The sequence below is a fragment of the Nothobranchius furzeri genome, chromosome 12 (genome assembly GCF_043380555.1).
Source record: "Nothobranchius furzeri strain GRZ-AD chromosome 12, NfurGRZ-RIMD1, whole genome shotgun sequence".
In the NCBI taxonomy this organism is placed as follows: Eukaryota; Metazoa; Chordata; class Actinopteri; order Cyprinodontiformes; family Nothobranchiidae; genus Nothobranchius; species Nothobranchius furzeri.
This window is the reverse complement of record NC_091752.1, coordinates 66,929,247-66,941,368: the sequence shown is the minus strand read 5'-3', so window position 1 is coordinate 66,941,368 and position 12,122 is coordinate 66,929,247. Positions and strand designations below refer to the sequence as shown.

Genomic DNA, 12,122 nt, shown 5'->3' with positions numbered 1-12,122 from the left:
ACAGAAAGGTTTTATTTACCTGCAACGTTTCGTTTGCGGCTACAAACTTCGTCAGGTTGACGCTGATGGTGGAGTTACTTCCTTCTCCGTTTTTCTGCGGGCAGCATAGTGCGTTGTCGTCCTCTGTTGCCCGCTCTCCCTTCTCCGACGACGCAGTCCCATGCGCGATCCAACGAGTAAACTCCATCGTCCCTGTTCATGGTCCCACATCCACGTCTCCTTATCTCGATAGCTTCTTTTATCCTTCATTTGTATTTCTGTTGTTCTGTGTTTATGATCCTTGTGTTGTCCCAGATAAACAGAGAAGGAAGTAACCCCACCATCAGCGTCAGCCTGACGAAGTTTGCAGCCGCAAACGAAATGTTGCAGGTAAATAAAACCTTTCTGTGTTTTAAAAAGAACTAAAAGATGGAATTAGAATTTCAACACAACAAGAAAACACCAAAGATAACTCTGGATAACCTAGCCTTTTTAGATGGAGGCATGATGGAGGTAGGGCTAGGGAGAGCCGTCTTTACCGACTGTACACTCCACCTCCCTCTACTCCCCCACTTGTCCAGATCTAGTCCAACATCAGATTTTAACCATAGGCTCTATCAAATAAAAATGTTTTAAGCCTAGTCTTAAAAATAGACAAGGTGTCTGCCTCACGGACTAAAGCTGAGAGCTGGTTCCACAAGAGAGGAGCCTGATAACTAAAAGATCTGCCTCCCATCCTAATTTTAGATATTCTGGGAACCACCAGTAAACCTGCAGTCTGAGAGCGAAGTGCTCAGTTAGGAACGTATGGAACAATCAGGTTGAATCATGATGGAGCTTGATTATTAAGAGCTTTATATGTGAGAAGGAGGATCTTAAAATCTATTCTGAATTTAACAGGTAAACAATGTAGGGAAGCTAAGACAGGAGAGATATGATCTCTCTTTTTAATTCTCATCAGAACTCTAGCTGCAGCATTTTGGAAAAGCTGAAGACTTTTAACTACATTCTGTGGACTTCCTGAAAGTAATGAATTACAGTAATCCAGTCTTGATGTAATAAATGCATGAACTAGTTAGTCATCATCCCTCCTGGAAAGTATGCTTCTAATCTTGGCAATATTCCGAAGGTGGAAAAAGGAAATCATACAAACTTGTTTAACCTGGGATTTGAATGACATGTCCTGGTCAAAGATAACACCAAGGTTCCTTACTTTGTTCTCGGAGATTAATTTAATGCCATTCAGGTCAGGTGATTGACTAAGCAATTTCCTTTTCTGGATTTCTGGTCCAAAGATGAGGACTTCCGTCTTGTCTTGATTTAAAAGCAAAAAGTTTTGAGTCATCCAATTTTTTATGTCCTCAAGACAAGCCTGTAATCTACCCAACCGATTAGGTTCATCAGGGTTAATGGATAAATATAACGGAGTATCGTCAGCATAACAGTGGAAATTTATCCCATGCTGTCTAATGATTTTACCAATTGGGAGCATATATAAAGTAAAAAGAATTGGTCCAAGCACTGAACCCTGTGGTACTCCACAAGTAATTCTGGGGTATGAAGAATATTTGTCATGTACGTTTACAAAATGATATCTATCAGACAGGCAGGATTTAAACCAGCCTAGCGCTGTTCCTTTGATCCCTACAACATGTTCAAGTCTTTCTAAAAGAACATTGGGATCTACTGTGTCAAAGGCAGCACTGAGATCTAACAAGACTAGAACAGACACAAGATACTTATCTGAGGCCATGAGAATATCGTTTGTAACTCTCACTAATGCAGTTTCAGTGCTGTGATACTCTCTAAAACCAGACTGAAATTCCTCAAACAGAGCATTAGTGTTTAAATGCTCACATACTTGGATGGCCACTATTTTCTCCAGTACTTTGGATAAAAATGGAAGGTTAGATATTGGTCTATAATTCATTGGGTCATCTGGATCCAGAGAAGGCTTCTTAAGTGAAGGTTTGATTACAGCAACCATAAAATCCTGTGGTACATACCCATTTACTAACGAGAGATTGATCATATCTAGAATGGGGGCAGTAACCAAAGGAAATGCATCTTTAAATAATTTGGTTGGGATTGGATAAAAAATGCAAGTTGAAGGTTTAGATGAAGCTAATTTTTTTGATAAATCTGAAAGCTCAACTGGATCAAAACGGTTCCAACACAGATGAGGTTCTACAGTTACCTCTGATGCTGCCTCACTTACTGAGGAAGAAGAAATCGCATTAGGGAGGATGCTAATGATTTCGTTTCTAATAGAATTAATTTTACTTGTGAAAAATCCCATAAAGTCATTGCTGCTGAGGGCTAAGGGATTAGATGGTTCAGAGCTATGATTCTGTGTAAGTTTGGCAACTGTACTGAAAAAATTTAGGATTATTCTTATTCTCCTCAATTAACACTCAATTAAGCAGTTCTACTTTGTCAAAGCTTATTTTTATAAAGCACAAGACTATTTTTCCAGGATAAGTAGGACTCCTCCTGGTGCGTAGAGCACCATGTTCTCTCCACCGACCATTAAGATATGACTTAAACCATTCAAGGGCAGTACCGGTCACACTCACCCAAAATTCAAGTCTGTGAAGTAGGAAGGTGTGGTCTACAGTGTTGAATGCCAGGTCGAGTAACAGTAACAGCACATGGGAGCCAGAGTCTGTTAGAATCAGGATGTCATTGAGTACCCTAATATGTGCAGATTCTGTGCTGTAATTACGTCTAAAACCTGATTGGAATGGGTCAAGAAGCCCATTGTCATCTAGGTGAGAAGTAAGCTGCATGAGAGCCAGTTTCTCAATTACTTTTGAGATGAATGGAGGTTTTGAGATTAGGCGATAATTGGCACAGTCAGACTGGTCAAGGCCTGGTTTCTTTAATAGCGGCTGAACAACTGCATTTTTTAAAGCGGCTGGAAACACACCGATAGTCAGAACCCAGCTCCACAATATGTTATATTTCAACCCATTTTCTAAAGTGCAGCATTATGTTAAATGCACTGGGTTTTACCCTATTACATTTAAATTTCATGGTTAAACAGTACATGTTAAAATCTAAGCTCAGCTCGGCAGTGACCTAAAATACATAAATATAATTTTACTTACCGAAAAAAATGAAGTGGAGACTCCTTGGTCGCTCTATTAGTGCAGTTAATGCCACAGCAAGTCATTTTGTCCAACAATTGCACAAATAATATCCAAAAAGAACGCACTAACGCTACAACTAATGGTCTAAGTTGAGAGACTGATAATTGCGGAACAGTTTTCAGGTGTGGCAAGGTGGAGAAACGAGGGCCCGGGCAGGATTCAATCCCCAGACTCCCAGGTGAGAGTCACGCGCGCTTACCAGTCAGCCAAAGGGACATCCCCTTGGCCAACTAGCCAGGGCGCATGATCACTCAGGACACTGTGACAGGATGCTCACACTGCCACACAGGTGAGGCCAAGGCTCAGAATGAGGCCTTTCGCCGGAGCTGTGCGGTCACGTGGGTCTGATGCTCATTAATTATTTAGAATTTTAGGCTTTTAATACACTTAAACAGAAGAGTGACAAAAAATTCACCCCCCTCAGAGTTGTCATGAGTGTAAACTGGATCATTTAAACCTAAAGCATGTTTTGATACCAGGCTGTAAACATGTTTATTTCTGCTGTGAAATTGGTATTTTTAACATGGGAGTCAATGAGGATTTGCTCGCTTCTGACACCAGCCCCTAGTGGATGAGGGTGGAACTGCATATTATTTCACTTCCGTATTGGCTTCACTTTCAGACCCGAATTGTGGGGGCTTGCTCAAAACACATCTTTTGTTCAAGAGATAAACCCCAGAAACGTGCTTGCAGAGCAGCATGTTGGCAGGACACACGTGTGCACAAGAACACGGACCACATGCATCTGTAAGATTACTGCAGTTCTTCAGAATGGTGCATTTGTGTTTGTAGCACACCTTTAAGCCGGGCGTACACGCTGCGATTTTTTAAAACCATTTTAAGATGATCTTCGTCTCATGCGGGAATCTTTAAGGTCGAGTTTTGTGTCATGTAGTACACACGGGGTTATGAGAGGCGATTAACACCCCATGACCAGCTCCCCATCAGCAATCATGCGGACACACGAATTTCAAACATGTTTGATATTTTGCTCGTCCCTCGTACGTCCGACGTGTTGCGAGGAAGTCGTACAGATTGAGATGAAGCTGGAAGCTACAAGTGAAAAAGTCGCACAGTGTACGTCCGGCTTTACACACACATGCACATTATACACACTTGCAGCTTTTTTCCTGCACTTGTTGCCCAAAATACCTAAATTACTTACTTATAAAAAAATTACTTTTTACAGTGTAACCCAGATCAAGTTTAGTTGGTTTTGCTGCTTTTTCTGACGAAACATAACCGTTTATTCATTTCTCAGAATTATTTGTCATTATTTGTTTAACTCTAATTAATTAGCTAATTTAATCAGATGGCTTTAAAGTCCCACGGAGACTCGCATGCTTAGAGACTTGAACAAATACAAAACAAAATGAGCTCTTAACTCATTCAATGCCAATGACGACTAAAGTCGTCATTTGCATTTTTTTTACTGTGTGGGCGTCGGACGAGCCCCCGCACCGTGAGAACAAACATCCAAGCTCTAAAGCCGATCTTCATCTGCATACGTCACACGTCACATGATCAGGAAGCAGAACATCCATGTGTTAGGAGATTGTTTTGAGCCGCTGCTGTAAAAAAAGGTGAGGCGCAAACCGGAAAAGCTTCTGCCGATCACAATTCAACAACGGATTACGAAAGAACGGATAACGCTCGAAACGCGCGGATTCTTCCTGATGTAAGAGGCAAGTCTCCGCTTTGATTTGGTTGTTTTGGCTTCGACATCATCCTAGCACGCAACATTCTGTGACTCTTAAAAAAAACCCAGTAAAAACGGCGAGAAACTCTGGCAGCAAATGAGTTAATGTTGTGCTCGTTACAGAACATATGACATCATATTAGAGACAACAAACATTACTGAATGATGGAATGAAATCTGTTGCAATTTAACTGAACATGAAACTACATAAAGCATCCACTTTTGCACTTTGCAGCCTGACAAGAACTAATCTCTTGTTCACCAAACTGAGGTTATTCCAAGAGGAAGCAACAACAAATAAATGATTAATTGTTTATTTCTAATCCATCAAACCCCACTTTGAAAGATCTGAACTATGACTGAACCATAACCCTGAATCTGAATCTCATCCCTGACTCTGGATCAGTTTGGTGTCCATCAGTTATACCACACACACACACACACACACACACACACACACACACACACACACACACACACACACACACACACACACACACACACACACGTAGTGTCAGAATAAAAGCATGGATAACTCCGACCAGGGTTATTCTGAGCGTAGCCCCCCCCCCCGCCGCTGATTGCCACAGGACCCCCGGCTACTCCCCACTTTGTCCCACTGTGGGTCAGCAGGCATCCTCACAGGTCACAAGCAGTTTGTTTAAGGCTCTCTGGCACCGTTACAGGGGTTTTCATAGCAGCAGGGAAAACTACAGTCAGCTGGAAATTTACCCGGAACTCACACAGACTGACGCTAGAGGCAGGAGCTGCGTGCGTAAAAACCACTGCGCTCGCGCGCAAAAACGCATTTAGAAACGGAAGATGTGGGAATCAAGAAAAGCACAAGTGGGATAAATGTTTTTTTAATATAACACGAGCTGGAAGCCTTACCTTGGTCTCACTGCTGAGCAGCTTATATTGAGTCTCCTCGGAATTCCCAAACAGCGAGTTTTTAATCATCCCAAACATCTCTCCTCTCCTGCGTCTGACCACCAACTTGGCGCGTGTGCAGCTCCTCTGAAACGACGTGCGCGCTCGTGATGTCCAACTCTCCTCCTCAACAGATGTTCGCTCCTCTTTAGATGCTCCGACAAACCAAAACCAGCCTCCACGTCACGGGTGGAGCGTGTCTCCGCCTTTCCCCCCTCTGACATTCCCACTTCAAACACCACCTCCTATGTGACCAATTCCCTGCAGCACATCTACTCTCAGAATGATCCCCTCTGCGCTGACGTGATTAAAACTTAATATTCAAACATGAGCCGGAAGGAGCCACCTCCTGCTGCTCCCACCTCAGGAACCTCCTCTCACATGTATTTATTTGTCTGTCCGTGGCGTTTAGGATGAGGAGAAGCATAATTGCATCCCGCTCCTGTTCCAAATGGATGTTGACACAGGCTGTTTGTCTGTCGCTGTGCATTGGGCTCCACTTTTCTGCGCTGCACGTTAGCCTGCATACTCTTTATGTGCTCCCAGTGAGCTGCTTCGCTTTAGGGTTAGTCTATTTTAATTCACACTGAAGGCAACGTTAGTCACGATAGCAGAGTAAGAGCAGTGTGTGTGTGTGTGCAGGGGTGAGGGAGAAAAGGACATTTCTAAATGCTGTGAGGATAAAAGGTAACAGAAAGAGACAAATCAGTTATCCATCTACATGCTTCTACCTCTTTAACAGGGTTAGTGCCTTCCCCCTAACCTGCATATAGAGAATCTTTTAAGTGCTGCAATTAACCGTTGCATAAAAACTCACGCCTGTTCACGCCCTACGTTCTGCAAAAAGAGATGTTCAAACACGTAAGAAGTTTGCTGCTGGAGAAACATCCAAGAAACTAAGTTCAGCAACAGATCAGTGGCATTAGTGGGTGTATCGCAGCGCGCTGGATGTCTGTAGACTCAGGAATTACTGCCAACATCTTAAATCATCAGCATGTAAAAAGAAATGCAAAAGGACAAACAGCTGTAATCTAGAAAAGGTCCTGATTTATCACCAAACTAGAACCAGGATTTGCTTTACTACAAATTACTTAAAGAGCAAGTCACCCCCAAACCAACTTTATTTTCCTGATAAACTATATAAATGTGTGTCTAATCGTGCTGCAGACACGTGTAGTCAATAGTTTTGCACTTTAGTTAAAATGTAAATGTTCTTCCTAAAACTGTCAGTGTTGTGCTGTTGTCAGGTAAAAACTGCATTTGAATTTAAATCTGCCATTGCTATTGGCTAAGAGGTACCCTAGAATGTTAGCTGGTACCATATGATGTCACAATGTCGTTGTGAGCCTGTGTGTGTATATTTCTTAGTGGCTCAGCCCTCTCGGTCTGCTGGGCAACAGCATTTGTTGCATTTTTCAAACAGGAAGTGGAGTAATACTCTAGCAGGGGGTGACTTGCTCTTTAAAATAGCCAACATACAGCTCAGACCTGCCAGTTACTACTGGAGTTTGATGTATTTGAAATAAAAACACTTAAATTACACAAAAAAGTAACAAATGGCATTTTAAGAGGAGATGATGTGACCGTGGTGAAAGCTCTCCCAGTAAATGCATTTGTTACGAAAAGTAGAAAAGATTCTCCATCATTTAATATTTATTTTGTATTATTTTAAATAAGGGGAAGAAATATTTCAAAATCTATACAATGTTTACATTAGAATAGCTAAATCATGCTTGTTATGATCAAACACGAGCAGGAAGTTTGTTTATCATTACATCTTTTAATAAAAGACGTAATCCAGACATTAGTTCATTTACAGTTTGGACTCTAATCCCCAAAACACAGAGGAAAGCTGTGTGATTCAAATGATCAAGAAAGGATTTACAGCCCTAGCTACATTTACTCTGTACACATTGTTGTCTTCATTGAACAAAAACTAACAAACAGGTACAGATCAAGTTCTTCGGTCCGTCATTAAATGAATCCTGTACACCAGGAGAGGCCTGGGGAACAGGTAAGTCATTTCTGGAAAGGTTTTCTGTCCTTGCTGGTCTCTCACACGTTCTCACTTCTCCCAGCCTTTCCCTCCCGGCTGTGTCGGCAACTTGAGCCCCACCAGTCCTGCTACTTCCTCTGGGTTACGCTCCCCCTTGGCGTGGTAAAGGTTGTGGAGGACCAGGTGGTTCCTGGTGGACTCCAGCAGACACAGGTATGTGTGCGCTGCATGTTGTGCCTCCTGCTGGGCACGGCAGTACCTTTCTTCTGTCACCTGGAGAGGAAGAACATGCACACGAGGTCAAGTCTCTTTAAAAATGTATTTAAAAAGTAGGTCAAAATGATTTTTTTTAACAAATGCAGTCAAGCTACAGGAAAACAAAACAAGGAGACAGTTAAATTGTTAGCAAATCGTAAGAACTTTAAGTCCTACAGAGAGTCAGATGTACATTATAACGCCTTAGGATTTATTCAAAGTAGGAATAAATACAAAATGACAAGCACGTGTTCCTTTTAGCCGCTTTGCTTCAGTGATTTCATCCCTTCAACAATCATGATGAGCCATGTTCTCCCAAGCATTAATAACGTAAGCTCGAAGCATATATGCTCAAGAAAACATGTAAACAGAATCAAAAGCAGACAAATAATAAACAGAGTTAAAGCAGCAGTTCCGTCAAACATGTCTGCCACTGACCAAGACCCCACAGTACTCAGAAGATTTTATTTTAAATAAACGAGGCCACGCTGAGGAAAAACACTAGTATCAAATAACAATATTAAATAAAAACGCTTAAAATAATGTGTTAGAAAACTCAAATACACCTGAATGAAGAAAAGTGTCTATTTTAAGCTTAAGGTTTTAAACTACGCAAATGTTATTTTTCACCACTAAAAATACCGACACAACTGATAAAGACAAACATCTATCACTAACTACCGCATGCAGCAGCTTGTGTTGCGGTAAATGTGCACACTTATGCGTCTAATTCAGAATGTGTGATGCTAAAAGGCTACGTTAGCATGTCCTTCAGCTACTCGCCTTTACAGGCTTGTAAAAAACAAAGTTGACAACAACTACTTTCTGTGTCTGCGTGGATACTCGGCTCGTTTTTAAGATAATAAACGGTTAACAATTTGGATTGTTTGCACTTTCAACAACCAAAAGGCTAAAAATACGTTATTATTCATAGCACTGAGATGGCTAGCCAGTTAGCTATGTTAGCCTTTACTATATTAGGGAAAAACTGACCTTATTCCTGCGAAACTGATCCATAACATGATTGTACGCCGGAGATTGTTTATAACTTGGACCTTGCAGGTAACGTAGCTCCTTTAGTATCCCTCTGCAGAGTCTCAGCGGCGACGCGAGCGCTGGCATGGCTACCACGTCGGATCGACTGTGCAACACATCTACAACCAGACCTGCCAGGCGTTTCTAATCGAACTCAGCAGAGTCGATCTGCACAATGACCACGCGAGGGCGGCGTTCTCCACGGGTTCACGGAGGAAACCTCACACGTGCGCTCGGTTTCTGCAACAGGTACGTCTCCCTCCACAATTACATGAATATAAACGCTTTACTAAACAGACCCGCTGGACACAAACACAACGGGGACAGAAAGTCTCCGTAATATCAGTCTATTCCTTGAGAAATTCTACAAATTGAACCTAAATAAGCTCGACTGAATTCATAATTTTACATCTTGACATTAGCTGTACAAACTCTGAGTTTGATCAAGTGAAGAGGTTTATAACAGGCGCGGCACCAGTTTTTCATTTTTGGGTGGGTCACGGTAATTTTGGAAGGACTGTTATGTCCCGACAGGAGATGTTAAAATGTGAAGGAGGGGATAATGTGGAAATGAGTTATGAGACCAGGATTTGTTTATAAGAGCTTTTACTGGTTACTCTCAGCAACTTACACAGCCATGTTAACCGGGTAGCTCGAACGCGTGGTACATACGAACGCCTCCTACGTCACAACTACGGTGACTGTTAAAGTCCATCTGCAGCATAACTCAATCATTGGACCAACTGATCTACATCCTCTCCTTTTAGTTATTACCATCAATGAAAATCAAAATACGCTATGTATAACAAAATTAAATACTAATGACCCACAATCCAAATCACTTTACAAAGTAGGAGATGTGAAATGGTGTTGAACATTAATTGGTGATTAACTAATAAAGTCTTGTAACATTTTTTTTCAAACCCTTATAACATTCTTATAACTTTTTTTTTTTTTTTTTTTTTTTTTTTATCAAACCCAAATGTCCAGGAATATAAACATGAATCTGGTTGTCTGACATCACAACTGAATACTGGATATCTAAGAACCATCAACGTAGCATTAATACATCACCTTCCATTCTTTTTTTTTTTTTTTCTTCTTCTTTTTTTTAAACATTGTACTTGGGGTTAGGCTTACAAATGCGTCCTGAGCGTGTCACATAGGGAGCATTACTGTGTGATATCTCGGTGGAAGAGCAAACTGCAGGAACTTGTGGCACGCTGGAATGGGGAGTGGGCGTTCCAACTGGTGGAGGTGTCTGCTGGGGTCCTAGAGCAGGGGAAGGAGTGTTCGGTGTGGCAGGATCAGCAGGATGGGGGCAGAGACGTGCAGGGCTGACCTGTCGGGGTGGTGGTGGCTCTGCAACGGGTAGGACGTGGCGACGATTTCTCCTATAGGTTCCTCCATTAGATTCGATGATGTAGGAGCGTGGTTCGCTGCACACCTCCTTCATCGTGCCAAGGCGATAGTGCCCCTTAGTAGCCTGCAACCTGACGACTTGACCCTCCGTGAGTGGTGGCAATGGGCGGCTTGTTGAGTCGTAGTACTGCTTCTGGATGAGCCTTTTCTTTTTGAGTTGCACACTGATCAGCTCAGCGTCCTTTGGGGCCGGTTCCAGCAGTGTGGTGTTGACAGGAAAAGTCGAACGGGTTTGCCTGGACATTAGACGTTCTGCAGGTGATCCCAGCGTTTTATCACGTGGAACATTTCTGATGTTTAGAAGATTGAGGAAAACGTCTGTCCCGTCTCTATGAGATCTTTCCATCAAAAGCTTGGCGCTGCGAACGGCTCTTTCAGCTAGTCCATTAGACTGTGGGTATTCTGGACTGCTGGTTACATGGACAAAGTCCCATTGCTGAGCGAATTCTCTAAAACGCTGACTGTTGTATTGTCTTGCATTGTCAGAAATCAGGGTGTGAGGTGCCCCGTGGACTGAAAAATGTCTTTTCAGTTTGGTGATCACAGCTGCCGAAGATGTGTCCTGGAGACGGTCGATTTCGAACCAGCCTGAGTAGGAGTCGACTAGCACCATGTACTCTTGTCCATGCCACTCGAACATGTCTGTGGCGACTGTAGACCAAGGCAGGGTAGGAACCGGATGTAGTTTTAAAGGTTCCTTCTGTTGGTGCGGTCGGGTGCTGTTGCAGGCTGAGCAGGAGAGCAGTTTTGTTGTTATGTCTTTGTTCATTGCCGGCCAAAATACAGTGCCTCTTGCTCTGCGCTTTGTGGCTTCTAAGCCTGGGTGACCTCTGTGCATGATGCTTATGTATTCATGTTGCAGGGAGTCGGGGATGACAGTTCTTTGACCTTTAACAACAACACCGTTCTCCACAATCAACTCTTCTCTGTATGGAAAAAATGGACGCACGGAAAGCGGAACCTGACGGTCTTTGTTGGGCCAGCCGTTCTGAATCACCGAGGTTAGAGTTTGCAGGACTTGGTCCCTTGCTGTGTGAGCTCGTAGCTCCTCCAACCTGGCTGTAGAGATGTAGCTGAGAGACATCACTTCGAAGTCATTGTTTTCACCTTGTGTTCGGGAAACACTGCTGCTTGGGGCTCGCGACAGAGTGTCTGCAAGGTACATGTGCTTGCCCTTCTTGTAGACCAGCTTTATGTCATAAGCTTGTAACTGCAGTAACATTCTTTGTAGGCGAGCTGGGGCAGTGTGGATTGGCTTTTTTAGAATTGTAACGAGGGGCTGATGGTCTGTTTTAACCGTTATGGGTTTCCCATATATGTAATCTCTGAACTTGGTGCACGTAAACACAACTGCCAACAGTTCTTTTTCGATTTGTGCGTAGCGTGTTTCGGTGTCTGTGAGCGTGCGGGACGCGTACGCTACTGGCTTTGCACCCGGCAGACATGCAGCACCCAGTCCATACCGTGAAGCATCACAGGTTAAAATCACCGGCTGTTTTACATCAAAATATGACAGGACTGGTGCGCTAGCTAAACAGGACTTGAGGTTTTCAAATGCCTGTTGATGCTGTGGGAGCCAACACCAGGCGGTGTCCTTGTGTGTTAAGTGTCTAAGCGGTGCTGCAATGCTGCTGAGATTTGGGATGAACTTTCC

The 12,122-nt window shown here is 42.9% G+C and overlaps 2 protein-coding genes across 2 annotated transcripts in view; both read right to left on the bottom strand.

Moving 5' to 3' along the window:
• The window catches only part of LOC107376279 (heme-binding protein 1), a 17,890-nt gene extending 11,915 nt beyond the window's left edge, over positions 1 to 5,975 (bottom strand). Inside the window, exon 1 of the mRNA XM_015945295.3 lies at positions 5,722 to 5,975. Within this exon, the coding sequence (XP_015800781.1) occupies positions 5,722 to 5,799 (78 nt within the window). The 5' untranslated portion in view covers positions 5,800 to 5,975. The remainder of the gene's footprint in view (positions 1 to 5,721) is intronic.
• A 1,545-nt stretch (positions 5,976 to 7,520) lies between these two features.
• On the bottom strand, positions 7,521 to 9,191 carry fmc1 (formation of mitochondrial complex V assembly factor 1 homolog). The gene is made up of 2 exons (XM_015945296.3): positions 9,005 to 9,191; positions 7,521 to 8,029 (listed from the first exon to the last, which is right to left on the bottom strand). Exons 1-2 carry the CDS (start codon positions 9,131 to 9,133, stop codon positions 7,826 to 7,828), a joined length of 333 nt encoding a protein of 110 aa, XP_015800782.1. The 5' UTR covers positions 9,134 to 9,191; the 3' UTR covers positions 7,521 to 7,825.
• Positions 9,192 to 12,122: the final 2,931 nt, after the last annotated feature.